This window comes from Chelonia mydas, chromosome 1 (assembly GCF_015237465.2).
Source record: "Chelonia mydas isolate rCheMyd1 chromosome 1, rCheMyd1.pri.v2, whole genome shotgun sequence".
NCBI classification, from domain to species: Eukaryota; Metazoa; Chordata; order Testudines; family Cheloniidae; genus Chelonia; species Chelonia mydas.
The window spans coordinates 17,124,170-17,150,265 of record NC_057849.1 but is presented as its reverse complement, the minus strand read 5'-3'; the positions used below and the strand labels follow the sequence as shown (position 1 = coordinate 17,150,265).

At 46.6% G+C, this 26,096-nt stretch overlaps 1 protein-coding gene across 2 annotated transcripts in view; it reads left to right on the top strand.

Annotated features, from left to right (window-relative positions):
* The window catches only part of GAB2 (GRB2 associated binding protein 2), a 193,225-nt gene that overhangs the window by 142,815 nt on the left and 24,314 nt on the right, over positions 1 to 26,096 (top strand). For both annotated transcript variants that reach the window (XM_037887670.2, XM_043528162.1), the window contains one exon: positions 21,869 to 22,109. In XM_037887670.2, the coding sequence (XP_037743598.1) occupies positions 21,869 to 22,109 (241 nt within the window). The remainder of the gene's footprint in view (positions 1 to 21,868; positions 22,110 to 26,096) is intronic.

The following is a 26,096-nucleotide window of genomic DNA, read 5'->3' as shown; positions in this document are numbered from 1 at the left end:
TTGTTCGCCCGCCATCTATCAACACAGCCAGATTCTACTAGCTGGCACGGGGGGGGGAAAGGGAAAGGAGGTTAAATTTCCTTTTTCTAAGTATTTTAAAATGACATTTATAAAATAACATGGTGTAAAACTATTATCACAAATTGCAAATTAAAACTTTTTAAATGTATAAGCATTTTACTCGCTTGCGCACATTTGCCTCACGGCGCACAAATTTGAACTCTGCTTCAACAATTTGCACAGAAGAAATTTTTTGTGCACACGGCCTATCAAAAATTAGAGGGAACATTGCTCGCAATCATAGATGATGAGCAAAATAAAAATCTATTTCTCGGTCATCTCCCCAAAGCAGCTTGTTTCAGTGAGAGAATCCCATGGAGAGACCCTTCAATTTACTGGTACACTACTTATGTGTCTGTATATCAGTGGTGCCTAGAGTCCCCATCCCAGCCAGAAGAGAACCCGTTGTCCTAACTACTGTGCGCACACAGAGTAAGAAAGTCCTTGCCCCAAGGCTCTGACAGGCTGAACAGACAAGACAGATGATCAGGAACTGGAATTTCCATTCCAGGTGAAATTCCAACATTTGGATTTGTTTTTTTCATTCTAAATCAGAATGAAAAGCTGAAATTTCAAAATTTCCTGCAAAATGAAATTTCCTTTTCAGTCAATCTCAGTGTTTGTTTTTGATTTTCAAGTGTCTTTCAAACGTTTTATTGTAAAAGATAATATAAAATACATTTCTAAATGAAAAGTCACTTCATAAGGAAAAATCAAAACGTTCCATTCCAAATACGTTAAATCACGTTTCCACTTTTTTCCCCGAAATGAAATTTCTTTGAAATCGGCACATTCCCACAGAAAGTGTCTGTTTCAGTGGAAAGTTTTTGACCAGCTCTACTCATTATCCCTGTTTTTCAGATGGGGAAGTGAGGCACAGCGAGATCATGGCCAGAATTTTCAGAAGAGCTTGGCTTCTTGGATATCATAGTGCAAGCTAAGTTGACTTTTGGGTCCCTAAATGAGAGCTGAGCTCTGTTGAAAAGCTGGCCCCACCTGTAGGTGTTGAAGGCTTGGAAATCTGACTTTAGGCGACTCACTTGGGCGCACATAGTGAAATCCTGTGGCTGAGCCAGAAATATCAGCCAGCTCTCCTGAATCCCACCCTACTGTCATGACCTCAAGACCATCTCTTCTGTCTCATGCAATTCTCACTTCTTGTTTCTCTGGAAGTGGCACTAACTTCACAAGGAGTTTCCGGGGGGCACTGCATCAAGCCTGTGATATTTTCCAGCCTCTGGGGGGGAAAAAAAACCAATTAAAATAGAACATCATTAATTCTCCTTCTGGTAAAATAAACATCTCCAGTGGAAATGAATTTTGGGGCATGTTATTTACTGTACCTATCAAGCCTCTGCTACTCTGACAGGGCTGGGCTAAGGACTGGGTGAAGTAGTTCTCCCTGGCCAACCAGGGAAGGCCGCAGCCTATAGTGATCCTGTGCCTGACCCCTTAAAACACAGCGACTGTACTTACTGTTAAGATGGCAGGAGAGGACAGGTTGTTAGTGCTACCATGGCTCTATTGGGGCCACAGAAGAGAAAAGAGCCTCTTTTCAACATACAGTAAATGTCTAATCCCTGTTAATGGTTCTTACCAAGCAATTTGCCTCAAAAATTGTAGGCCTATCTTGATATGAGTTACATGACATAAGTATGACTTCATTTCTCAGTGGGCATGACTGGGAAGGTGAATGGAAGATTAATTTGTAACAAACATTAGGCTGGAGTCAGTCTAGCTAAGAAAAGCAGGAACACCCTGGTTGGTACTAGGGACAAGATAACAGTACATGCTGTACAAGGATTGGTTCATGAAAAGTAACCAAGCCAGTCATGAAGCATATGATGCAATGTATAGTCAGGAATGCAAGTGTTAGTATAGATATATGTAAGGAAATGTTTTGCTGTGTAACTTTGGATTTGTGATGTACCATCCACCCACTGTGTTTAAACCTGGTCAGCTTGGGCATACTGTTGCTGTGTGCCAAATGAGTGCCCAGTTCCAGAGTCAAACTGATTTTTTGGGAACCAAGTGGAAGAGAGTCTCAGGGGATCCCAACAATAATATCCTGCAACAGGGAGTTCCACACGTTAATAACACATCCAGCCAAATTCTGCTGCAGATACCAATTGGCTTTCCCATTGACTTCAATGGCAGTAGCACATGTTTATCTAAAGGCACAATTTAGCTCATTCTGTAAAATGTATTCTCTTGTCTGTGTTTTAAATGACGCTTCATGTATTATGAGAAAGGATAAATGGGCCACTCATTATTTTATACAGTTACAGTAGATCTCTATTATCTCTGCTTTTTTCCTCTCCATTCCAAATTAAACAGATCTAGCCTTTTAAAAAAAAAAAAAAATCCCTTCTCATCATATTGTTATTGTGCATAACAAAAATGATGATTCATGAAATGGAAAGTCATAAAAAATGTTATTTATGCAGAATAAATAAATCCTGCCTCATCCTAAATATTTCCCTGTGCTGTTATTTTCCCTCCTTGCAGGTCTTTATCCCACATGTGTACTGTAAGATAAGACCACACGCAGGTTTGTCACTGCAAGGTTGCTTGTAAGTGCCGGGCTGCAGATGCTGATATTTGTCTGTCTTTTCCTTGAGTCCTGAAGCACGCATTTTTTAAAAATACCTACACATTGTTACCATGGGCCCTGCAAACATATCAAAAGGGGGAAGGTTCTGTAGACCAGATGTTAGGTCTACAAACATTGGCATTGTCCCTTTAAGGTTGATCATCACGGTACTGAGAAGCTGCTATTTATTTTTTTATTAAAATTAGCCCCAGCATTCAGGGGTATTTTAAAAAGCCAACTTCATCACATCCCTTTGCTAACATAGGGCTTGATTCTCCACCACTGCAGTCAATGGGAATTTCTCCGTGGACATCAATGGGAGCAGGAGCAAAAGCATGTGGGACCTTGTGTCTCCACTGCTTTGCACCTTGTGAAGTCTTTTACCCTTGCAGAATGTGGGTATCAAACAACAGTTGTGGTTTTGTGATGTTCCGACAGGTGCGAATGACCACACACAGTGTGAGGCCATGGAGACTCAGGCCTATCTATTTTTAAAGGGATCATTATGACCATCATTTTGACCATCTGCATTTGTACAGCACCTAGCACAAAGGTATCCTGGTTCATGGTTGGTGCTTCTAGGTGCTACCACAACACAAAGAATAAAAATCAGTAGTGGTCTGACCTCCTGCATAGCACATGCAGTGCAGTAATTCCTGTACTCAAGGGAATTAATCTACCACAGGAGAACAGAGAGAGTCCTGACTTGAGCTTTTGGATCTGAATCTAATCCTGGATCTGGATCCAAGTCTTATGACTCAAGCCTCGAACCCATCTCTCCTGTTAGAGGACAGAACTAGCACCCCAGAAACACTCTGTCTGGTAACTGATTGGTAGCAAGCAACACAGTAAGCCTTCTGTGCAGTCCTAAAGCAGCTAGTGGGCTCTGTGTTTTTCATGTATTTTACATCTGAATACCAGGGAAGGCATTAGCATTTGGATTGGCTTCTTAGTCAGTTCGTGCTGGGGGATGGGGCAGGGAATCTCATATGAATTGCTACAAGGTAGATCAGGCGCATTGCTATGCCTTTTATGTTGCAGCCTCTCTCCCTTTTCCCTCTTTGTCCTTCAAATAATTGATTTCTGTTAAAATAACTGAGATATATAATGGTCTGAGGTCAGGATGATCTGACTTGGCTCTTTTCCCTTCTCTCTCTCTCATCCATGCTGTGATATTTTCCCCTCGTTCCCATGCTCCTCCGAGGCTATCACTGCTTTGGACGGGTCTCATGTTTCTGTATTCTTTTTCCCAGTCCGAGGAGATTGCTGACACTTCTGCACACAGGGATGTTATTTTATTTACATTGATCTCTCTCTCTCTCCCCACCTCTCAGCAAATGTTCACTTTGTAACACACAAACAAAACAGCAAAAGCCAAACTCAATTGTGGCATCGCTTATTTATTGCAGCAAAATCTTATGTTTGGGAAAGGTGTTGAACTGACAGCCCAGGCGACAGCCGTCCTTTATTTACCCAAAGAATAAACACGGGCAGTGCAAACTTCTCACTTTCCTGTGAACTTGCTGATTGATGCACCTGAGAGGATATTTCAGTCATTGGCCTCTCTGCTGAGTGCCAATGACAGTGGAATGTGGACATCTCTCCACTGGGAACTAGACTGAGACCACCAGCTCCTTTTGCACTGGCCACCAGTTTGCATTCACTACTGAGGAAGGATGGTCATATGTTTAAGGCATGAGACTACACCTTAGTAGCTGTAGAGTCGATCCTTCCTCTGCCACAAGCTTCCCGTATGTACTTGGTCACATCACTTAATCTGTTTTTGCTCAGTTCCCCATCTAGGAAATGGTGATACTTCCTTTGTCTGACTTGTCTATTCAGACTGAAAATTGTTTGTGGCAGGGACTGTCTCTTAGTTTGTGTTTCTACAGCACCTAGAACAATGGAGCTCTGATCTCCGCCGCAGTTCTGGGCACTACTATCATGCAAATAGTAATAACCTGCCCTGCATTTGAACCAATAACCTAGAGGTGAAAAGCTGTAGCCCATTATCAGTTTCCTGTGGCACCTAGCTCCCTTTAAATACATGAAATGGATAGTGGTAGATTCTATGGACCAGATCTTCAGCTGGTATAAACTGGAATAGCTCCATTGAAGTCCATAGAGCTGCACTAATTTTCACCAGCTGAGGATCTGGCCCATAGAATCATTGTCAGCTATAACACAGAATGGGGAGCATCTTCAGCTCCCATTGAAACTGTTAAGGTGCTCAGCATCTCACAACAGCGACCCTGCATGACCATCAGTTGTCCATTGTGCTTCATATTTCAACACAGAAGATTACTTGTAAGTTTTGAACTTCTGCTGTAGGTGAGCAGCCAATCCTAGCATTCAGAAACTATATCTATGGGCTGGATGCTATAGAAAGCCCTAAAGCAGATGCGAGAATATCTTACTAGGAAATAGCATTCACTGTAACTTTGAAAATCTCTCCGCCTGAGATTAATGCAATGACTTCATGATTTTCCTCTAGCCTTGCACTCGGGGCGGGGGGGGGGGGGGGGGGGGGGGGGGGGGGGGGGGGTTGAGTTCAAGTTTCGACACTGCTGTTGTTTTGGGTTTAAAATTACAACAACCCAGTGACTTTCTAGGTCTTAATGGTCCCCGAAGAAAAGAGACAAGGGAGGAATTGTGGTGTTAACTTTAAGGGGCATTGAGTTCGATGAGAGAATGTGCAGAACGAAAGAAGAGAAGGCAGTGATCAAAATCTGCCAGCAAGAAGTGGGGAAGGAAAAAATGTTGAGATCATCTTTCCCATTAAGCTGTTAGATGGACCTTTATAAGGTGACTTCACTTCTCTGCTCCAGAGCTCTGTCAATTTTCTGACGAGGAGAGATGGGTTTTTTTCCCCCATTTCATATTAGATTTTCCAAATGTGATAGTCAGAGGGAAGGTTTGGTAAATAAAAAGATGTCAGAAAGAGCATGCTCATTTGGCAGAAGCAAAGTGACCTGAGAGAGACTGATGTCAGGCAGCTGGTGCGCTAAGACCCTGACTGTTATGCTGACCAATATGGTCTTATTGTTTCCTGGTACTCCCCCTCTCTGTAACCACGTCTTGTCATATACTTAGGGTATCTCTACACTAGAAATGCTACAGCATTCTTCCATTGACCTAGTGGTGGCTACACTGGGGCTTAGATCAGCTTAATTACATTGTACAGGGTGTGAAATTTTTCACTGCCCTGAGCAAAGTGGTTCTGCTGACTTAACTTTGCACTGTAGAATGCCCTTAGATTGGAAGCTGGCCCTGTTGAAGTCAAGAACAAAGTGCCCATTAAGGGCCCAGGATTTCACCCTATGATTTGGCACTATGCCTTCGGTGTCAGTGGTGCGAGTGCTGCATTAGTGAATGTGACCATGAATGGAAGACGGATCCTCTCCAGACCGGTGGCAAAGACGACACCTCCTGAGCCTCACCACTGTCTGGATTCACTTGTAGAAGGTGATATATTACTATCCCCATTAAAAAAAAAAAAAAGACACATACTGTCAGTTTCAACAGGAAGAGACAACCGGGCAAGAGGTGAGGCGAGAGCCACGTCTCAGGCTTTGCAAGTTCCCATCAGAGGCATGTCATATGATCACAGTAACATAGGACTGGAAGTGACCTTGATAGGCCATCTAATCCAGTCCCCTGCACTGAGGCAGGACTAAGTATTAGCTAAACCATCCCCGACAGGTGTGTCTAATGTATTCTTTAAAACCTTCAGTGATGGAGATTCTACAACCTCCCTAGGCAATTTGTTCCAGTGCTTAACTACCCTGACAGATAGGAAGTTTTTCCTAAATGTCCAACCTAAATCAACCTTGCTGCAATTTTAAGCCAATTACTTCTTGTCCTGTCCTCAGTGGTTAAAGAGAAGAATTTATCACCCTCCTCTTTATATCAGTCTTTTACATACTTGAAAACTGTTATCATGTCCCCCCTCAGTCTTCTCTTCTCCAGACTAAACACACTCAAGTTTTTCAATCTGTCCTCTCAGGTCATGTTTTCTAGACCTTTAATCATTTTTGCTGCTTCTCTGGACTTTCTCCAATTTGTCAACATCTTTCCTGAAGCGTGGTGCCGAGAACTTGAGGCCTTATCAGTGCTGAGTAAAGTGGAAGAATTACTTCTCGTGTCTTGCTTACAACACTCCTGCTAATACATCTCAAAATATTCACTTTTTTTTTTGTCCAACAGTATTACGTTGTTGACTCATATTTAGTTTGTGATTCACTATGGCCTCCAGATCGTTTTCTGCAGAACTCCTTCCTCAGAGGTCATTTCCTATTTTGTATTTGTACAATTGATTGCTCCTTCCTAAGTGGAGTACTTTGCATTTGTCCTTATTGAATTTCATCCTATATACTTCAGACCATTTCTCCAGACAATTTTGAATTCTAATCCTGTCCTTCAAAATGCTTGCAAGCCCTCCCACCTTGGTATCACTGGCAAATTTTACAAGTGTACTCTCTGTGCCATTATCCAAATCCTTTATGAGGATATCAAATAGATCTGGACGCAGGATAGATCCGTGCAGGACCCCACATGATATGCCCTTCCCATTTAACTGACAACCATGGATAACTCCTCTTTGAGTATGGTTTTTCCCACTTTATAGTAGGTTCATCTAGGCTATATTTGCCTAGTTTGTGTATGAGAAAGTCATGTGAGACAGTATCAAAAGCCTTTCTAAAATTGAAATATATCATATCTACTGCTTCTCCCCATCCATAGGCTTGTTACCCTGTCAAAGAAAGATATTAGGTTGGTTTGACCTCATTTATTCTTGACAAATCCATGTTGACTGTTACTTATCACTTTATTATCTTCTAGTTTCTTACAAATTGATTGTTTATTTGCTCCAGTATCTTTGTGGATACTGAAGTTAAATTGACTGGTCTATAGTTCCCTGGATTATCCTTATTCCCTTTTTATAGATAGGTACTATATTTTCCCTTGGGATCTCTCCTGTCCTCCACAAATTCTCAAAGATAATTGCTAATGGCTCAGAGATCTCTTCAGACAGGTCCTTAAGTGTTCTGGGATATATTTTCTCAGGCCCTGCCAACTTGGAGATGTCTAGCTTGTCTAAATAATTCTTTTAACTTGTTCTTTCCCTGTTTTAGCCTCAGATCCTGCCCCACTTGCACCCATGTGCCATTATGGAGGCACTTGAGCACAAGCCAAAAGCATGAAGAGCTGATGGCTTCATAGATCAATTTGATTGGTCACTCTGCTAATCCACATCTAGAGCATGAACCCTAATTTGTCTCTGAATTTAGCTTGTGTTAAAGGGCAATTCTTGCCTCATCCACAAAACAGAGCTTGAAAGCAGGATCCGTATTCCCAAGGCATGTTGGATCTGATTCTCCACTCCCGTTTCACAGCCACATGATTCCATTGGCTCCTCTGCAGTTACCCTCGCTTCACAGCAACATAAGCGAGAGGAGAAGCAGGCCTATGGTATCAGATGGGCGTTGCATCATTTAACACAGTGACGTCAGGACCTGCCCCGCAAATGCCATCTCACATCGGCAGTCCTTTCTCATGCGAACACTCCCATTGACTTCAATGGCACTTCTCACAGGAGTAAAAAAAAACATTATATGGAAACCAAATCTGGCCCTAACTCTGTGTCTACAAGAAGCTCATGAATATAAACTGACTGTGAAAAGGGATTACAGCTCTTCCATAGATGCACCTTTTCAAGTCAGTGAACATGGGAAATGTTTCAGGGCTGTATCTGGCTCTAGGCAGGGGAGAACTGTCATATCAGCTGCCATGGTTAAAAAACTACCTTCTGAGCAATAATTTCCAAAGGAGACTGAGTAATTATTTTACTCAGATAAGCACGGGAACATTGTGTAAAAATGTGTACCCTGTAATAGTCAAGTGCTCTAAGCAAGGGAATTTAAAGCTGTCAACAAGGAGGGAAATACCAACTTTTTAAGATTGAAAAACAGTCATAAAAAATTCCTGGCTCCCAGCCTAGTCAATACTGTAGCGAGCCACAGTTTCAGATTCACATTTTTCCTTCTGGGATGGCGTCTGTTGTTTTTTCCCTTACCATAACATAAGGTTTAACATGCACATCTTAACTCTGTACTCTGCAGGGCCATAGCCTCAGTTGGTGTCAGTCAACAACGTTGACTTTGGTGGTGCTACACCCATTTACATCAGCTGAGCATCAGGCCATGTTTCCTTAAGGGATCACTAAAGCGTCTGTAGCATGAACTTGAGGAGTGGTTCACATGCAAAACAATGCTGCTAACATGGAGTGAAGCTCATCGGCATTCCGCTGTGCCCTGTGCACCCCCTGCCTTGCCAGATCGTGAGAGTTTAATGCCCAAAACTGAAGGGCTGGAAAACCAGGAAATGTGAGGTTAAAATGACACTTCCCACACAACCTTAACTCTGCCCCCGTGGGGATGGCATGAGGAACTGGGAGTATGACAGTACCTTAGCCCTCCATAACTACTCTTGATATTTGCCCTGCACCTGACACAGTTCCAGCGTACCACACCTGTTCATAGAGACTTCACTGTGCTCTGTTTCAGAGTAGCAGCCGTGTTAGTCTGTATTCGCAAAAAGAAAAGGCGTACTTGTGGCACCTTAGAGACTAACCAATTTATTTGAGCATAAGCTTTCGTGAACTACAGCTCACTTCATCGGATGCATGAATTCAGTGAAGTGAGCTGTAGCTCACGAAAGCTTATGCTCAAATAAATTGGTTAGTCTCTAAGGTGCCACTAGTACTCCTTCACTGTGCTCTGTGATTCGTTGATCCAAGGAATACCTGAGACTGGTTGCACACAAAGGCACAGTCCTGGGAGCTGCCTGAGGGACTCCTTCGGGAAAGAATCAAAGTGTAAGAGTGTGTGTGTGTGTGTGTGTGTAGGGGGGCGGGGGAGAGGAGGGCAGACTCACAGTTGGGTGGCACAAGGATTTTTTCATGGCCACCTGCCTCAGCATGTGGATTTAGGAGCACTCTCCAATAGCTCTAAACAGAAACACTGCTGCAACATTAACTCTGATGTTACTAGGCATTACCCCATAATACTGCAGGCGGGGGACTAGAGTGGGAGCCCTGCATGGTCTCTCCGGAGAATGTAGGGCTAGCAAAGGTGGAAGCACTAGCGTTCTGGGATTAGACCACACAGTGGTTAAAGACACCAGTGCCCCATCTACACCAGCGCTGCCGTTATTGCGGCACTGCAGAAGCTGCACTGGGGCGAGAACAATGGTAAGAAACAACATACTCCATGTAGACAAGGCTCTGGAAACTGATGTTCTCTGCCCATCCAGGAAATGGGCACATCACAGCAAACAGGGATGATGCTAGCTGCCCCCACTGAACAACCCCGAGGGGCAAGGTAGGCTCTATGCCCTCCCCGCTCTGGAAAAGCAACCCTGCCAGCAGAAGTGTCCATTGCAATGACCTTGCCCACTCAGAACTGAGCCTGTCAGCTCATTTCTTACCACCTGCTAACTGGCTATAGCTTTTGGAGATGCCAGCTGAGGCTGGCTTTGAACCCATGGTGGAGAAAGCCAGGACTCCATCGCCTATTACCAATCCCTCCCTCCCATTCTCCGCACTGCATTGCCAACCATGCATGAGGTGTGTATTTTTAGGAGAATGGGAATTATATTCAGTTCAGCAGGTTTGTACTTGCTAAAAATGAACCCTATAGCTGGTATTATTTGCATTTCAGTAGGGCCAAGAGATGCCAGCTGTGATCAGAGCCCCATTGTACTAGGGGCTGTACAAACCGTGCCTGTCCTGACGAGCATACTGTCTCTGTAGACAAAGGGTGATAGAAAGGATGCATTATCCTTTCCTTACAGATGGGGAGCTGAGGGGCAAGTCATTCCCCTCTCTGTGCAAGATGACTCAGGCCGCTTGTGGAGAGCCAGGACTGGAATCCAGAGCACCTGAGTTGCAGCCTTGTGGCATAATCACAAGATCAGCCTTCCTCTAACCTATTGCCATTTCCAGCCAGTACAGAAATGCTAGCTAACACCTTGGCTTTTCTTCAAGCACTGGAGCTGTTAGCATGGATCAGAAATAATCCTCATCATGTCAGGTGAATCTTTTAACACTGCATACTTTTCCCCATCCCTCCCCGAAAGTACCCATCGCTGAGGTTTGACCTAAAGCACACTTTCCTATCTAATAACAAAAATATATCTTGGCAGCCTCATGGTGCAGCAGCTGGGTTTATTTTTCTGGCACTTGAAATACCCTCCCAGACCCACAGAACAATCCATCTCTCACCTGCTATTTATGGAGTTCATCTCACAAACCTAATGGAGTGAGTGAGTGCTGAATTCACTCCCATTAATGTGCTTGGTGTTCAGGTCAGTGCGGGAAGCGTAATGGGAATTCATTTTGAAAATCAATGCGGATGTCAATGGAATGGCGTCCCTTGAGGGAGCAGCATGCTTTTACTGGAGCTCCCCTGCCACCTGCTTTTTTGCCCTTTTTTTATAAACATCTTCGCAGTCAGGGAGAGCTGTGGAGCCATTAGTCCTGCCTTAAATTGCTGTTTATTTTTTAGTGCATTCATCAGCTTCCCTACATCTTCAGTAGATGCCAAATCACTTTGGCGGAATGGCCCCCGACAATCAAATCTACTCCCAATGCCGTTGAATTCTAACATGCCTCATTCCCACGACTGTCGGGCAGCAGTAGCCATAGGGGAGATTTGGCATGAAGGAGGTAGAAATGATAGATGAGAAGAGGCAGCTTATGGTGTGATGTAAAATGGCTGCCTTAGCAGTTAGGCCTGTGCAACAATAATTAAAATACACCGTGGCCTGAGGATGTGAATACCTGTGAAACTGGGATCCTTTTTTGTTTTTCATACAGGCATCTCCACAGAGGTGGGCAGCCTGCGGGGCGTGTCTGGGCTGAGGAGCAGATGGGGATGTCTGCCATTTTATTTATAACAGCAAGACTTGATAAATGCAAAGTAATGCACATTGGAAAACAATCTTAAGTACACATATAAAATGATGGGGTCTAAATTAGCTGTTACCACTCAAGAAAGAGACCTTGGAATAATTGCGGACAGTTCTCTGAAAACATCCAGCAGCAGTCAAGAAAGTGAACAGAATGTTGGGAATCATTAAGAAAGAGACAGAAAATATATTGCCTCTATATAAATCAGTGGAGGGCAAACTACGGCCCGTCAGAACTTTCAATCTGGCCCACGGGATTGCCAGCCCCATGGCGCAGTGGGGCTAAGGCAGGCTTTCTGCCTGTCCTGGCCCCACGCTGCTCCTGGAAGCGGCCGGCACCATGTCCCTGCGGCCTCTGGGGGAGCAGCGGGGAGAGGGCTTCAAGCGCTGCCCTCGCCTGCAGGCACTGCCCCCCCCCCCTCCCGCAGCTCCCATTGGCCGGGAATGGGGAACTGCGGCCAATGGAAGCTTCGGGGGTGGTACCCACAGGCGAGGGCAGCGCAGTGGAGCCACTTGCTCCACCCCATGCCCAGGAGTCACTGCCAGACATGCTGGCCACTTCCGGGAGCAGTGCAGGGCCAGGGCAGGCAGGGAGCCTGCCTTAGTCCCACTGCGTGCTGCTGCCACCCTGGTGCCATTCGAGGTAAGCGGTGCCAGGCTGAAGCCCGCACCCTGAACCCTTCCTGCACTCTACACCCCAACCCCCTGCCCTGAGCCCCTCCTGCACCCCCTGCCCCAACCCTACATTCATGGCCCTGCATACAATTTCCCCACCCAGATGTGGCCCTTGGGGCAAAAGGTTTGCCCACCCGATATAAATCCATGCTACGCAGATCTGGTCGCCCCATCTCAAAAAAGATACATTGGAATTGGAAAAGGTAGAGAAAAGGGCAACAAAAAGTGATAGGGGGTATGGAACAGCTTCCATATGAGGAGATTTATTAATAAGACTGGGATTTTTCAGCTTGGAAAAAAGACGACTAAGAGATATGACAGAGGTCTATAAAATAATGACTGGTGTGGAGAAAGGAAATAAGGAAGTGTTATTTATTCCTCATAAACACAAGAACTAGGGGTCACCAAATGAAATTAATAGGCAGGTTTAAAACAAACAAAAGGAAGTATTTCTTCACACAATGCACAGTCCATCTGTGGAACTTTTCCAGAGGATATTGTGAAAGCCAAGAGTAACAGGGTTCAAAAAAGAACTAGATAAGTTTCTAGAGGATAGGTCCATCAATGGCTATTAGCCAGAATGGGCAGGGATGCAAAACCATGCTCTAAAGTGTCCCTAGCCTGTGTTTGCCAGAAGCTAAGAATAGGTATCAGGTAATCACTTGTCTATTCTCCTGAAATCACTTGATTACCTGTTCCGTTCAGTCCCTCCAAAGCTCCTGCCATTGGCCACTGTCAGAAGATCGGATACTGGGCTGGATAGACCATTGGTCTAACCCAATATGGTCTTTTTATGACTTGTCTGTATTTATAGAAAATAGGATCAATTTGTTTGTATCCTTGTCCCTCTCCTTTAGTATGCTGCCTGTCTTCATTATCGTTGCCATACAGCCCATTCACGTCAGCTAGGCTGGTGCAAAGGGGCTGAGAGGCAGGCATAAATTCCCCCCCTGAGGAATACCTCCGGGCAGGGGCACCCTGTACTGCCTCTGCAACAGCCCCAGTTGCAGGGGCAGGCCAGAGAAGGAAGAGGATGGATCTAGAATGTAGCCAGAGTGGATCTGTGCTCTGCCTATTCTGTGCCCCTGTAAAGCCCCATATAGGCCATTGCAGCAGAGGGTGCAACTCAGTGAAGTCATCTGGACTGCCCTAGCCAGAGGCCACCCCCATCTCAGCAGGCACTGAATAGGGGAGGCAAAAACTGCATTCCCTCTGTGCTGGTGTGAGCACTGATGCAGCCAGCAACCCAGCTCACAGATTCTCGGGGCAGGGACTGTATCTCCGGAGCCTACAATACAGTGGGGCACCAGTTCTGATTGGGGTCTTTAGTGACTATAGCAACATAAATATTTAATAATAATGATAAGTGTCCAAGGACACTGAGGCAGCTGTCTACTCCCCTGAAAAGCACCGAGGGATTTTTAATATCCATGCAAAGAAAACAAGAGTTAGGTTTAAGTTCTCCTCTAACCCCATTAATGTCAATGTTAAATATTGATTTTTGTGTTTAGTACAAACCACACAATAAAGTTGAGCCACGCTCCTGGACTTTTACTAATGTGCTTTTTCTGTCTCAATAGAAAAAGTTCACAGTATGATGGGGGAAAATACATCAGTAGTGAAAGATCAGCAGACAGATCAGTTTGGTACCTTGACATGATTTAGAGGACTGAAAAAAAAAAAAAAAAAACCACCTCCTGAGGGGCCATTCTTCTCTCTGTTGGTCGTGTCACAAGGACAAAGAGCCACATTCTGATCTCAGTTTTACCAGTGTAAATCCAGAGTAGCAGCATTGACTTCAATCTAGATTGGAATCTGTCCCAGATTTGGGGATCTAGAGAAGACAGATAAAATTCAAAGATCCCTCATTTGTCCTTCCAGTGATGTCCCAGGTGGAACATGATCTTTATAACAGCAACTTTCACTTACATCACCCAGTTTCTTACATTCTCTTTCAATAGGATCCCATGGTCAAGTTAGGAGAAACAAACCTTACCTGTGATAAGTGATGGTTAAAGACAGTGGATTGTTTAGGAGATGTTTACTAATAATCACAGAGGAAGATAAAAGGGTGTGGACTAATCAAAATCTCATTTTAGAGCTGGTGTAATGTCAACACACCAGAGTCATCAGCAGGCAGGATCAAACCCGGGATCCCTGAAACTTAGTGTATGAGCCACTCCTACTGTGTGAGCTAAAAGACATATCGCTCTTAGCCAGAGGTTCTTAAACTGTGGGTCAGGACCCCAAAGTGGGTTGGGACCCTGGGACGGGGTTGTGACTCCCCACCACAGCACCTCCTCCTGTTCAGTCTGGGAATTAGCTCAGTTCATGCAGAGTGGCCTCTGCCGGTGGTGTCCCGTCCATCTCGCCCCATGTTGCACCCAGCTCACACCATCCTCTTCAGGACATTGCCCTCCAGCAGCGCCCCCAAGTCCACACTCACTCCCTTCCGGGGGGTGGAGAGGGGAAAGAGGGTTAACAGCAGTCTTTCCAGTTCGCTCCTGCCACAGTGGCCAACCACAACCCCTCAAGTCTAGCCCCTCTGTTCAAGGGCCGGTTGCAGTCTGTCACAGCCACGCTTCCACAGCCAGGTGCTGTACAAGGAGGAAGGGGGGGGGGGGAGAAGAGGGGAGACCCAGGCCAGCCCACTACTCTGGGTCCCAACCCAGGGACCCTCTAGTAGCAGCCTCCCTGCCCTCCTTCTCTCCCCTTGTCTAACTGTCCCTGGGCCACTTCCCCTCTGGCCCTTTACACCCTCTAGGCCCTTTCTATCAGGGCCCACAGTCTGGCAGGTATTGGGCCAGAGCCCTTCTATGCTTCCCCAAGCCTGCCCAGCACTGCTCCAGCCAAGGTACCTGTCTCCTGATCAGGAGACAGACCTTCCCCCACAAAGGTCTGGGACAAACTACCTGCTCCTTTCCTGGGCAGCCTTTATATAGGGCCTAGCCTAGCCCTGATTGGCTCCCAGTAGGCCCTTTCCTGGTTGGCTGCCCTTCTGCACAGCTGCTCTGGCCTACTCTAACCCTATCTCTCATAGGGGTGGGGCAGCTGCCCCACCACAGACCCCATTTTAATGGGGTCGCTAGGGCTGGCGTTAGACTTGCTGGGGCTCCGGGGTGAAGCCAAAGTCTGAGCCCCACTGCCCGGGGCTGAAGCCCTCAAACTTTAGTGCCCCTCACAGTGGCAGGCTTGAGCTTTGGCCCCCCTGCCTTGAGTGATGGGTTTCGGGCTTCAGTCCCCCTTCCTAGGGTCGTGTTGTAATTTTGGTTGTCAGAAGGGAGTCAGGGTGCAATGAAATTTGAGAAACCCTGTTCTTAGCTAAGGCTGTAGCAGAGTCCTCAGTCTCTAGCTGGGCTAGGTGCCACGAGAGGGGGACAGAGCAGCACCCCAGGCAGGCCTGGGTTATACTGGGAAAATTCTGATCTCAGTTACAGTGGTATTTGCCAGCATAACGGAGATCAGAGTCTCCCTTTGCAGGTTTTATCTTGTACATCGGAGCTGCGCTCCAGCCACACCCCCATCTGCAGTCACGCCCCTGACACACACTCTACACCGAAGCTAGGCGGCTGGGGTGGCCAGTTCTCTGGGCTTCACTTTACCTGGACTTTCCCCAACACTGTGGGATTTTCAAACAGCTAGTTACACCTGCTTTCCGTCTGGTGCACACGACCAGAGAGGTACATAGGGTTGCCAATTTTCTGACTGCAGAAAACCGGCCACCCTTGCCCCGCCCCCAGCCCTGAGGCCCCACCTGCTGCTCACTCCAGCCCCTCTCCCTCTGTCATTTACTGTCCCCCACCCTCGCTCACGTGCTCATTTTCACTGGGCTGGGGCAGGGGGTTTGGGTGTGGGAGGGGATGAGGGCTCCGGCTGGGGGTGTGGGCTCTGGGGTGGGGCTGGGGATGAGGGGTTTGGCGTGTGGGAGGGGGCTCTGGGCTGGGGCAGGGGGTTAGGGTGTGTGGTGGTGAGGGCTCCAGCTGGGGGTGTGGGCTCTGGGGTGGGGCCAGGGATGAGGGGTTCGGAGTGCTCAGGCTGGGGGGTGCAGGCTGGAGATGAGGGGTTTGTGGTGCAGGAGGGCTGGGGATTGGGGTGCAGGGTGCAGGCTCTGGGAGGGAGTTTGGGTGTGGGAGGGGACTCAGGGCTGCGGCAGGGTGTTGGAGTGCGGGGTGCAGGCTCCAGGCAGCGCTTACCTCTGGCAGCTCCCGGAAGTGGCGACATGTCCCTGCGGCCCCAAGGCAGAGGCTTGGCCACGGAGGCTCTGTGTGCTGCCCTCGCCCACAGGCACCACCCCCACAGCTCCCATTGCCTGCAGTTCCTGGCCAATGGGAACTGCAGAGCTAGTGCTCGGGGTGGGGGCAACACTCAGAGCCCCCTTGGCCGCCTCTCCACCTAGGAGCTAGACCTTCTGGCCGGTTCCTGGGAGTCACGCAGAGCCAGGGCAGGCAAGGAGCCTGCCTTAGCCATGCTGCCCGCTGACCAGACTTTTAGCAGCCCGATCAGCAGCGCTGACTGGAGCCACCAGGGTTCCTTTTCAACCGGGCGTTCCCGTTGAAAACTGGATGGCTGGCAACCCTAGCCGCACAATGTAGGCGGATCAGGGAACCAGGGTCTGAACTTCTGCCTTCTTACATGTTGCAGAAGGCCAGCTTTTTAACTCCCATGGAGAATTAGATGCCTAGACATTTTTGAAAATCCCCCTGGGAACCTATTTCCATTGTTAGGTACCTAAACATCTTTAAAGCTCTGGCCCAAAGCACCTAACACACCTTTGGGTGCTGTGTAAATAATAATACTTATTATAATACTGTTATGAGCTAGGTGAAACCTTGTTATGGATTGAGTTAAAACTTTGTTGAGATTAATGGATGTGAATGCAGTCTTCAGTTAACATAACTGTAAGGATAAATTAATCACAATCCCCCACCTAAAACAAAAGGGTTATGTGATCCTGCCCGAGAGTTTTAAACTGTGTGGGCAGAAGAGTTTTTGCTGAGTATTGTAAATTCAAGCAGAGGCCTATAAGTATGGTACAGCCCTGGAAGAAGCTGGAGAGAGAGTTTTGGGGTCTGGTGCTGGCTAAAAGAGGTTTAGGGCTGTAAGCAATAAAGCTATCCCCTGTTTTGGGTTCCTCCTGTGTTTGGAGAAGCAGGACTTTGTACATTCCTTGTAAATAAACAAGATTGCATCAAAGAAATATCAGCCTCTATCATCTGTTTCTCGTCCCAACTGGAACACTCACAGGCTTTGATTCGCCACTTGGGTCAAAACAGAGTAACACTACCAACCAGTGGGCTCCATTTCTTGACTTCACTGGGAGTTTTCCCTGGACAAAAACTGCAGGCCGGGGCCTGTTACTTCTGCATATTTATCTGTCAGGCACATAGTCTGGCAGGCAGCTTGTTTGGTTCAGAAGTGATGCCATGTGTGAACTAAGGCTGTGATCCAAGTCCAGATCTTAGTGCACAGGTGTCCACTTCACAAACCCACCATCTCAACTCGCACTTATCTGCCCCACTGGGCAGAAAGGTTCAGGATTGAATGGACATGGAGACTGAGCTGTCTGTCTCTCCTCTCGCAAGAAACAAATTTGGAACAATTAACCTTGGGCTGTGGTAGATTCTCCATCACCTGACATTTTCAAATCAAGACCGGATATCTTTGTAAAAGAGCTGCTGCGGCTCAGACAAGAAGTTATACCCTCGGTGTGGGAATTAGTGGGTTACGTTCTTTGGCCTGTACACTGAAAGACAGACAGGCTGATCATAATCCTTATCTATGAATCCCTATGGGTGGTCCAGGCAGATCACAGTTGAGGCAAACGAGCCGTTTGCACTGTTGTTGACTGTGCTGTGCCAGCTCCATGGAGAGAGGATTTAATTCCCCAGGACTGTCAATCAGACACTTTTCCCATTAACACTACATTAGTTAAAATCACAGCTATAAAAATGGTGACTTCAGTACCATATGACTAGAGTTTTATATGTATTGTGATTACGTGCCTCGCCTGGGAGCTCTTGAAACCACTTTAACTAAACTGGCTCTGCTTTTCCAATATATATTTCTTTGTTTTTATGGGGCTTACAGCCTGGCTGTAAAAATTCATGCCTGGTTCAAGTGCTTGAAGCACATTTATCGGAGAGCTGGGATGGCAGTGGGATTGCTCTGGATCACTGTAGGGGCATTGGGTGGAAATAGAGTTAGTATTTTAAAATGTATTTTCTCCTTCAGCAACAGTGCAGAGGCAGTGTTAGGTAGTGGCTAGAGAAGGGGACTTTGAGTTAGGCCTTGCATCTTTTCCCACTTCACCTGGTGTAAATCAGAAATAGCTCTCTTGGAATCAATGGAGTTACACCATAAAACCAGTAGGAGAGGAGAATCAGGACTCTGGAATGCCTTCCTGCTCTGCCATTGACTCAATATGTGACCTTGGGCAAGACACCTCACTTCTCTGTGCCTCGGTTTACCCTGCTGTAACTAGGATGTAATAATCCCAAACAGGTGTGTGGTGAGGCATATTGAACACCTGTCTCTAACGCCTCTGGGGAGTTCTTTGGATGAGAAACACAGCTCACTATTTAAAAGCTCCCATTTGTAAACTGGTGTTCCAGTGAGTTCATGATGATGCTAGGGCCTGATTCATGGCAGATTTGTGCCTTGTGTAGTCATTTACCCCTGTGCAAAGTGAGCACAAAAACGGTATAAAATGCTTCCACTGTATGCTGGTAACATGGTGGACTCACTGGGCACAGGTGTGAATGGCTGCCCAAGGCAGAGAAGAATCAGGCCCCCTTGCCTCAGGATGTCCCAGCAAGGCAAATGCAGTCAGCCACCTGCTTCTTGTATTCCCTCCTCAGGATCAATTGGGGCTAAGCTTGAAGGCAAGAACTTGGGAACTAAAGAACTTGTTTAAAGAGGCCCTTAGGAGCCCTTCAGTGGGAGCCTGGTTTAATTCTTTCCTATGCAGAGACCCTGAATATATTCTCCTCTTATGCTGGTTTGTCACCAGTGTGACCTCCTTGACTTCAGGGAACATTCTCCTGATTTTCACTGGAGTAAATGAGAGGAGAAACAGCCTCCTATTCCTGTCAAGTGCTGAGAACTTCCTGCTAGGTGACTTCCATGACCCGGCCCTCAGTCCATTTGCTCCACGACCACTTAATTCCTTCTGTTTCCCCATATTTCCCTGCAGAGAAGGTGACATTTGATGCTGCCAGTTTATAGTTGCACCATTGGACCCAGTTTCCAGTTCCTGGGTGTATTTGTGTGTGTACATCACTAATCTAATTGCCTCTATGATGAGATAACTGGTTCTGTGGATGAAGGGAAAGCAGTGGACTTGTTATTCCTTGACTTTAGCAAAGCTTTTGATACGGTCTCCCACAGTATTCTTGCCAACAAGTTAAAGAAGTATGGGCTGGATGAATGGACTATAAATTGGATAGAAAGCTGGCTAGATCGTCGGGCTCAACGGGTAGTGATCAATGTCTCCATGTCTAGTTGGCAGCTGGTATCAAGTGGAGTTCCCCAAGGGTCGGTCCTGGGGCCGGTTTTGTTCAATATCTTCATTAATGATCTGGAGGATGGCGTGGACTGCACTCTCAGCAAGTTTACAGATGACACTAAACTGGGAGGAGTGATAGATACGGTGGAGGGTAGGGATAGCATACAGAGGGACCTAGACAAATTAGAGGATTGGGCCAAAAGTAATCTGATGAGGTTCAACAAGGACAAGTGCAGAGTCCTGCACTTAGGACGGAAGAATCCCATGCACCGCTACAGACTAGGGACCGAATGGCTAGGCAGCAGTCCTGCAGAAAAGGATCGAGGGATTACAGTGGATGAGAAGCTGGATATGAGTCAACAATGTGCCCTTGTTGCCAAGAAGGCTAACGGCATTTTGGGCTGTATAAGTAGGGGCATTGCCAGCAGATTGAGGGACGTGATCGTTCCCCTCTATTCAACATTGGTGAGGCCTCATCTGGAGTACTGTGTCCAGTTTTGGGCCCCACACTACAAGAAGGATGTGGAAAAGTTGGAAAGCGTCCAGCAGAGGGCAACAAAAATTATTAGGGGGCTGGAACACATGACTTATGAGGAGAGGCTGAGGGAACTGGGATTGTTTAGTCTGCAGAAGAGAAGAACTGGGGGGGGGGGGGATTTGATAGCTGCTTTCAACTACCTGAAAGGGGGTTCCAAAGAGGATGGCTCTAGACTGTTCTCAGTGGTAGCAGATGACAGAACAAGGAGTAATGGTCTCAAGTTGCAGTGGGGGAGGTTTAGGTTGGATATTAGGAAAAACTTTTTCACTAGGAGAGTGGTGAAGCACTGGAATGAGTTACCTAGGGAGGCGGTGGAATCTCCTTCCTTTGAGGTTTTTAAGGTCAGGCTGGACAAAGCCCTGGCTGGGATGATTTAGTTGGGGATTGGTCCTGCTTTGAGCAGGGGGTTGGACTAGATGACCTCCTGAGGTCCCTTCCAACCCTGATAGTCTATGATTCTATGATCACCTAGGTGGCTTTGTCAGCAGATACTCACTAATTTAACGCCAGCACCAATAACTGTCTGTGTTTCTCATGCTGAGGAATATGGTGGGTTCCTGCATGACTATGTCACTAATAAACATAAGCAAAACCATCTCCCTCTCCCTGAACGCCTGAGCATTTTCCTAAAGAATCTAAAGTTCAAATTATTAAGGACAAGGTTCATAGATTCATAGATATTTAGGTCAGACGGGACCATTATGATCATCTAGTCCGACCTCCTGCACAACGCAGGCCACAGAATCTCACCCACCCACTCCTGCGAAAAACCTCTCACCTAAGTCTGAGCTATTGAAGTCCTCGAATCGTGGTTTAAAGACTTCAAGGAGCAGAGAATCCTCCAGCAAGTGACCCATGCCCCATGCTACAGAGGAAGGTGAAAAACCTCCAGGGCCTCTTCCAATCTGCCCTGGAGGAAAATTCCTTCCCGCCCCGAAATATGGCAATCAGCTAAACCCTGAGTATATGGGCAAGATTCACCAGCCAGATACCCAGGAAAGAATTCTCTGTAGTTGGCATGAATCATTAGTGCTTGTGAAAGGCACCAGATGGGCAACCCTGGAGAATTAAATCTTGTCTTTACCCACAGCCTGAGGGGCGGTGGGAACACAAGTTTGCCCTTGCTGCCCCGCCAATGTGTGTTAGTCATGATATGGAGGTGAGAATACAGTTTAGACTCCCATGGCCCATTCAGTGTTTGGACCGCCTGCAAAGCTGCCATTGGATTGCTGGCTTTTGCACTGTTATTTTTAAGTGCATCGCAGCTGAGATCTCTAGACAGGTATAACTTTGATGACTGAAAGTAAGTGCCTAATTGAGTGGCAATGGCAGTGGAGTGTGGCCTGGGGGTAGAACACTTGCCTGCAGAGCCAGGTGATGGTGACCCAAGAACCCAGTGAGTGTTCTTGGGTAGGCCACTGTACGTCTCGCTTTCCTCCTCCGCCTTTGTATGGTGCTTGTAGAGCTATAGCTAGAAAGGGCTAGCTGTTTACATGCTAATAATCCTCATTGTATTTTTCTCACACAGACACTCTGAGGAACATTCCCTTGGTGAGCCATGGTCCGCGCTCCTCCCCAGCCGAGCTAAACAGCTCCAACCACCACCTGCTCAGAGAACGCAAGTCATCAGCTCCCGCCCACTCCAGCCAACCTACCTTGTTCACTTTCGATTCACCTGCCAACCACGTCCAGACCACCTTGTCTGCCAGCGCCCCACAGGACTATCTCTTCCTGCACCAGTGTATGAGTCGAAAATCAGAAAATACAAGGTACAGTAGGAGGTCTATGGGCAAACATAGGGGGAAACCCTGTAACATCAGCAATGATATTCCACCCTCAGAGCTATATCCAGAGGGAGCGCTGGCGGTTGGCTACAGCACAGGCATTCTGGGGGGTCTACTTCCAGCTCTGCCACTGACTGGCTATGTGATCTTGGGCAAGTCATTTAATCTCACATATCTGTCACTGACATGAATGAGAATTGTGCCTTGATCAAAGGCATGATGTCAGCCTTACTGCATCAGTGAATCTAGGCAGCTGAAGAGAGGGCAATGCTGGCTCTAAACTGTCTTAATGTCCCCCCGATCCCCAGGGCTGACGTGGGGTGGGGTGGCCCATGGCATAATTTAGAGCAGCCTTGGGGCTCATCTACATTACACCCAGCTGTAAAGACTTCCAGGGGGCTGTTCCAATGCTAGGGATTGCCAGCATGCAGCTGAACTGTGGCCAAGCCCTCTCTCCCTCTCTATGTCCATGACATGCCCCCTATGCTGGAGTGGCTGAGAGGGGGCAGCAAAGAAGTGACTATGCCAGCTAAAGGAATCCTAAGCTGCCCATCTTTTTAGCCCCTCTGCACTGCAAGAATCTGACCCATCGTTTCCAGTTTTAACCTTTAGGTAAAGCTTTCTGGACAAAATAACCATTTTTCTGTTTCAAGGGAAGGGTGGATTTGCCTGCTGTTTGACACCTTTCTGACGTTTCATATGGTGACTGTGCAAACCTGCTGTACCCCAGACCTTGGTTTGCATCACAGCTGTCAGTCACATTCAGTGAAGTATTTATGGGAGAATGGCAGCCATCCCACCTCCCAGCTGGAAGGGCTGCCTTAAACAGTGGAGAGCCGGTTTGCAGAGTATAAGCAACGAGAAGGGACTACTGAGAGAACAAGACGGGAGTAAAGGTCACAGCACAACTGGATTGCTGAGATCAGGGGCTTTTCCTGAGTCCCCACAGAATTTCCCTGCTGCATCTGTCTTTCACTAACAATAAAAAAAATTAACTTCAGATGGAATTAATGAAACATTATAAATAACCTTCCTCATGGTCCAGCTGTTAGACGCCTCTTGGAGACTAAAGACCATTTTGCACACATCCTCTGCAAGCCTAGTGACAGAGGAATCTGAGACAAGGAGGAAAGATAACAAGGGCTAGATGTCCTTGGAGTAGGAATAAGATGGCCCCTTACACCAGTGACCTGGTCTAGCGCTGTGCAAATAATGGATTTTTTGGTTCACTGATAAGTCTGAAAAATTGGAGGGGGGTGTGAGGAAATAGTTTCAGGCAGCAGTGAAAACAATTTTTCAAATGTTCAGTTAATCAAAAAGTAAAACGAAACTTTGTTTTGGGTTGAACAGCATGTTTTGTTTTGATTTTGAGCCTTTCAAATTGGTTCTGAATTGTTTTTAAAAGTAAAATGATAGGAAATTTCTAAACAAAAAGTTGCTCCAGACTGAAAATATTGAAACATTTCATTTTGAAAAGGTTGAAATGAAACATGCCCAGATTAAGAATTTTTGCATTTTGTTTTCAGCACAGGAATTCGCAAAACATTTTCATGTCACCAGATCAGCATTTTTCACTGGAAAAAATTTACACTCAAAAAATGTTGCCCCGCTCTAACCTGGACTCTATAGAAATAATTCGAATGCCCAGAGAAGCATCTGCAGGTACATTAGCTGGGATAAAAATGATAAGGGCTGTCAACCTTCATGATCATGGTATCAGCTGATCTCCAGTAGGGGTCTGGAAGAAAATTCCTTCCCTGACACATGGTTACAGCCCAGAGCAAGGTGTCAGGGCTCCTTGATACTGTTCCCATGTAACCTCTCTGCGTCTTACCTAGCTGTAAAATGGGGATAATAGTCGCTATATGGCAGCAGCGTTAGGGGGAACTGACTAATTAACCCTTGCAAAGTACTTTCAGATCCTCAGATGAAAGGCAAAGCAAGGCTCTTTCTCTGGGGCATCTGGGGTAAGTCACTGTCAGAGTCAAAATACCCGGCTGGGACCCAGGAACCAAATTCCAAGGGCTGAGTATCCACTTGGTGAAATTCAGCATTGTCTTGTGATGCTCAGTCTTTGTTCAAATGAGTCTATTTCTTAGCGCCATCTTGTGATGGTTTCTGTGAACAGCAGCACCTTTATCGCCACACATTATGGGAGACATGCCTGGATCTTAAAATAGAAACAAAACCATCCTCTCGCTGGCCCTTGCCTACCCCGTGTACAAAAGTTACGCACCTCAGAAACAAATTTCAGCTCCGCTGTGTAATTTACTGCAGGCAAAATCTTCCCTGGAACACTATTATCAGTGGCACAACAAGGCCACACAGGACCCTGGTTGAAGAAGAGGTTAGGGACCCATTTCCCAATTCTGAAATCTAAAATTTTCTTTGTCCCCAAACTACCCACCACCCCCCGACATCCCCATTTCCCCTACAATGCCCACAACTCACCACACTGCCCCCAACATACCCCACTCCCCCTAACCCCTCACCCTGCAGCCCCCCAACACTCACCACTCAGGGAATTGTTGTCATTGGAAATCCGACGAAAACAGTCACAAAAACATTTGCATTAGTCCTAGTTTGGGTAATTTCCTTTTAAAACACAAATCTAAAAGCCAAACAGATTTAGTGCTTTTCATTTATAAATCTCAAAGTGTTTTGCAGAGGAAGGTCAATATCATTATTCCCATCTGGAAAATGGGGAAACTGAGGCACAGTGTGAAGTGAGGTGACTTCCCAAGGCCACACAGAAACTGAATGGCAGAGCTGGAGAAAGAGCCAGAGTCTCTTGACTCCCAAGGCTCCCCCAGCTCCGGGACTGCGGCGGGGAGAAAGGACTCCTCCGGCCCTGGAGTTGGGAGAGAGACGTCTCTCCCATCCCTGGCACAGCCACGGAGCTTGGGCCAGGAGAGAGGCATCTCTCCTGTCCCTGCCATAACCCCTGAGCTGGGTCCAGGAGAGAGGCATCTTGTTCCCCCCCCCCACCCCCGTAGCTCTGCACTTTCCACGCTCCTCCAAACCCCCATCACCTCACCCCACTGCCCCCACCCACCCTACACATCCTCCACGCTCCCCTGTGTGTGTGCCAGGGCTGCTGATGTGCAGCCTTTGATGGGTTCCTGTGTGGCCGCGTAAGCGTGCATCTTAGAGGGAACACAGCTTGCTACCCCAAATGGAGTGACCCAGATATGTCAACTTGAACACACTGGATTAGATAAAACAATAAAACAAGTTTATCAACTACAAAGAGAGAGATTTTAAGTGAGTACAAGTAATGAGGCATAAAAATCAGAAATGGTTACATGAAAAATAAAGATAAAACGCCTCCTGATGCCTAACTTAAGAAACTATATGAGATTCAAAGCAAAGTCTTCTCACCACATAATTTCAGCAGGCTTACTGCCCAAACTCTTTACATCAGGACCCCTTCTCCCAGAGTCCAACAGCTGCTTCCTTTGTCTCTTCAGGTGCAGTGAATGCACTGGACAGGGAGGGAGAGAGAAGTGCTGGGGGGGGGGGGGCGGTGTTGTCCTGTCCCTTTTTATAGTTTCAGTCCCCCTCTTGAAAAACATTTCCAGCTGAAACCCAGGAGACACAGAGTCTATGTGGAAGGATGTTCCCTGCTGGGGTTTTTTTTCACCTGTTTGAACTTCCTTTGTTTTCTCTCCCTGTTTGATGACTCCGTTTACCGCTTAAATGCAAATTTAGCAGAGCATACTTTCCTTTGTGTTAGGACAGACCTGTTTGCCAACTTCTGTTTGGGCAGGGCTGTGGGGTTTGGAACAGAGGGTAATAACATCACATAGGAAAATCTTATAACTTCACATACAATGTTGCCACACATATTTTATCAGGACAAGACTGACCTGCAAATTATGAGTTTTCCAATGGTACCTCACAAGGCACACTTTGTACAAAAATGATAACAATAGGGTGTGAACACAGGAGTGCATTCTGTCACAACCAAAT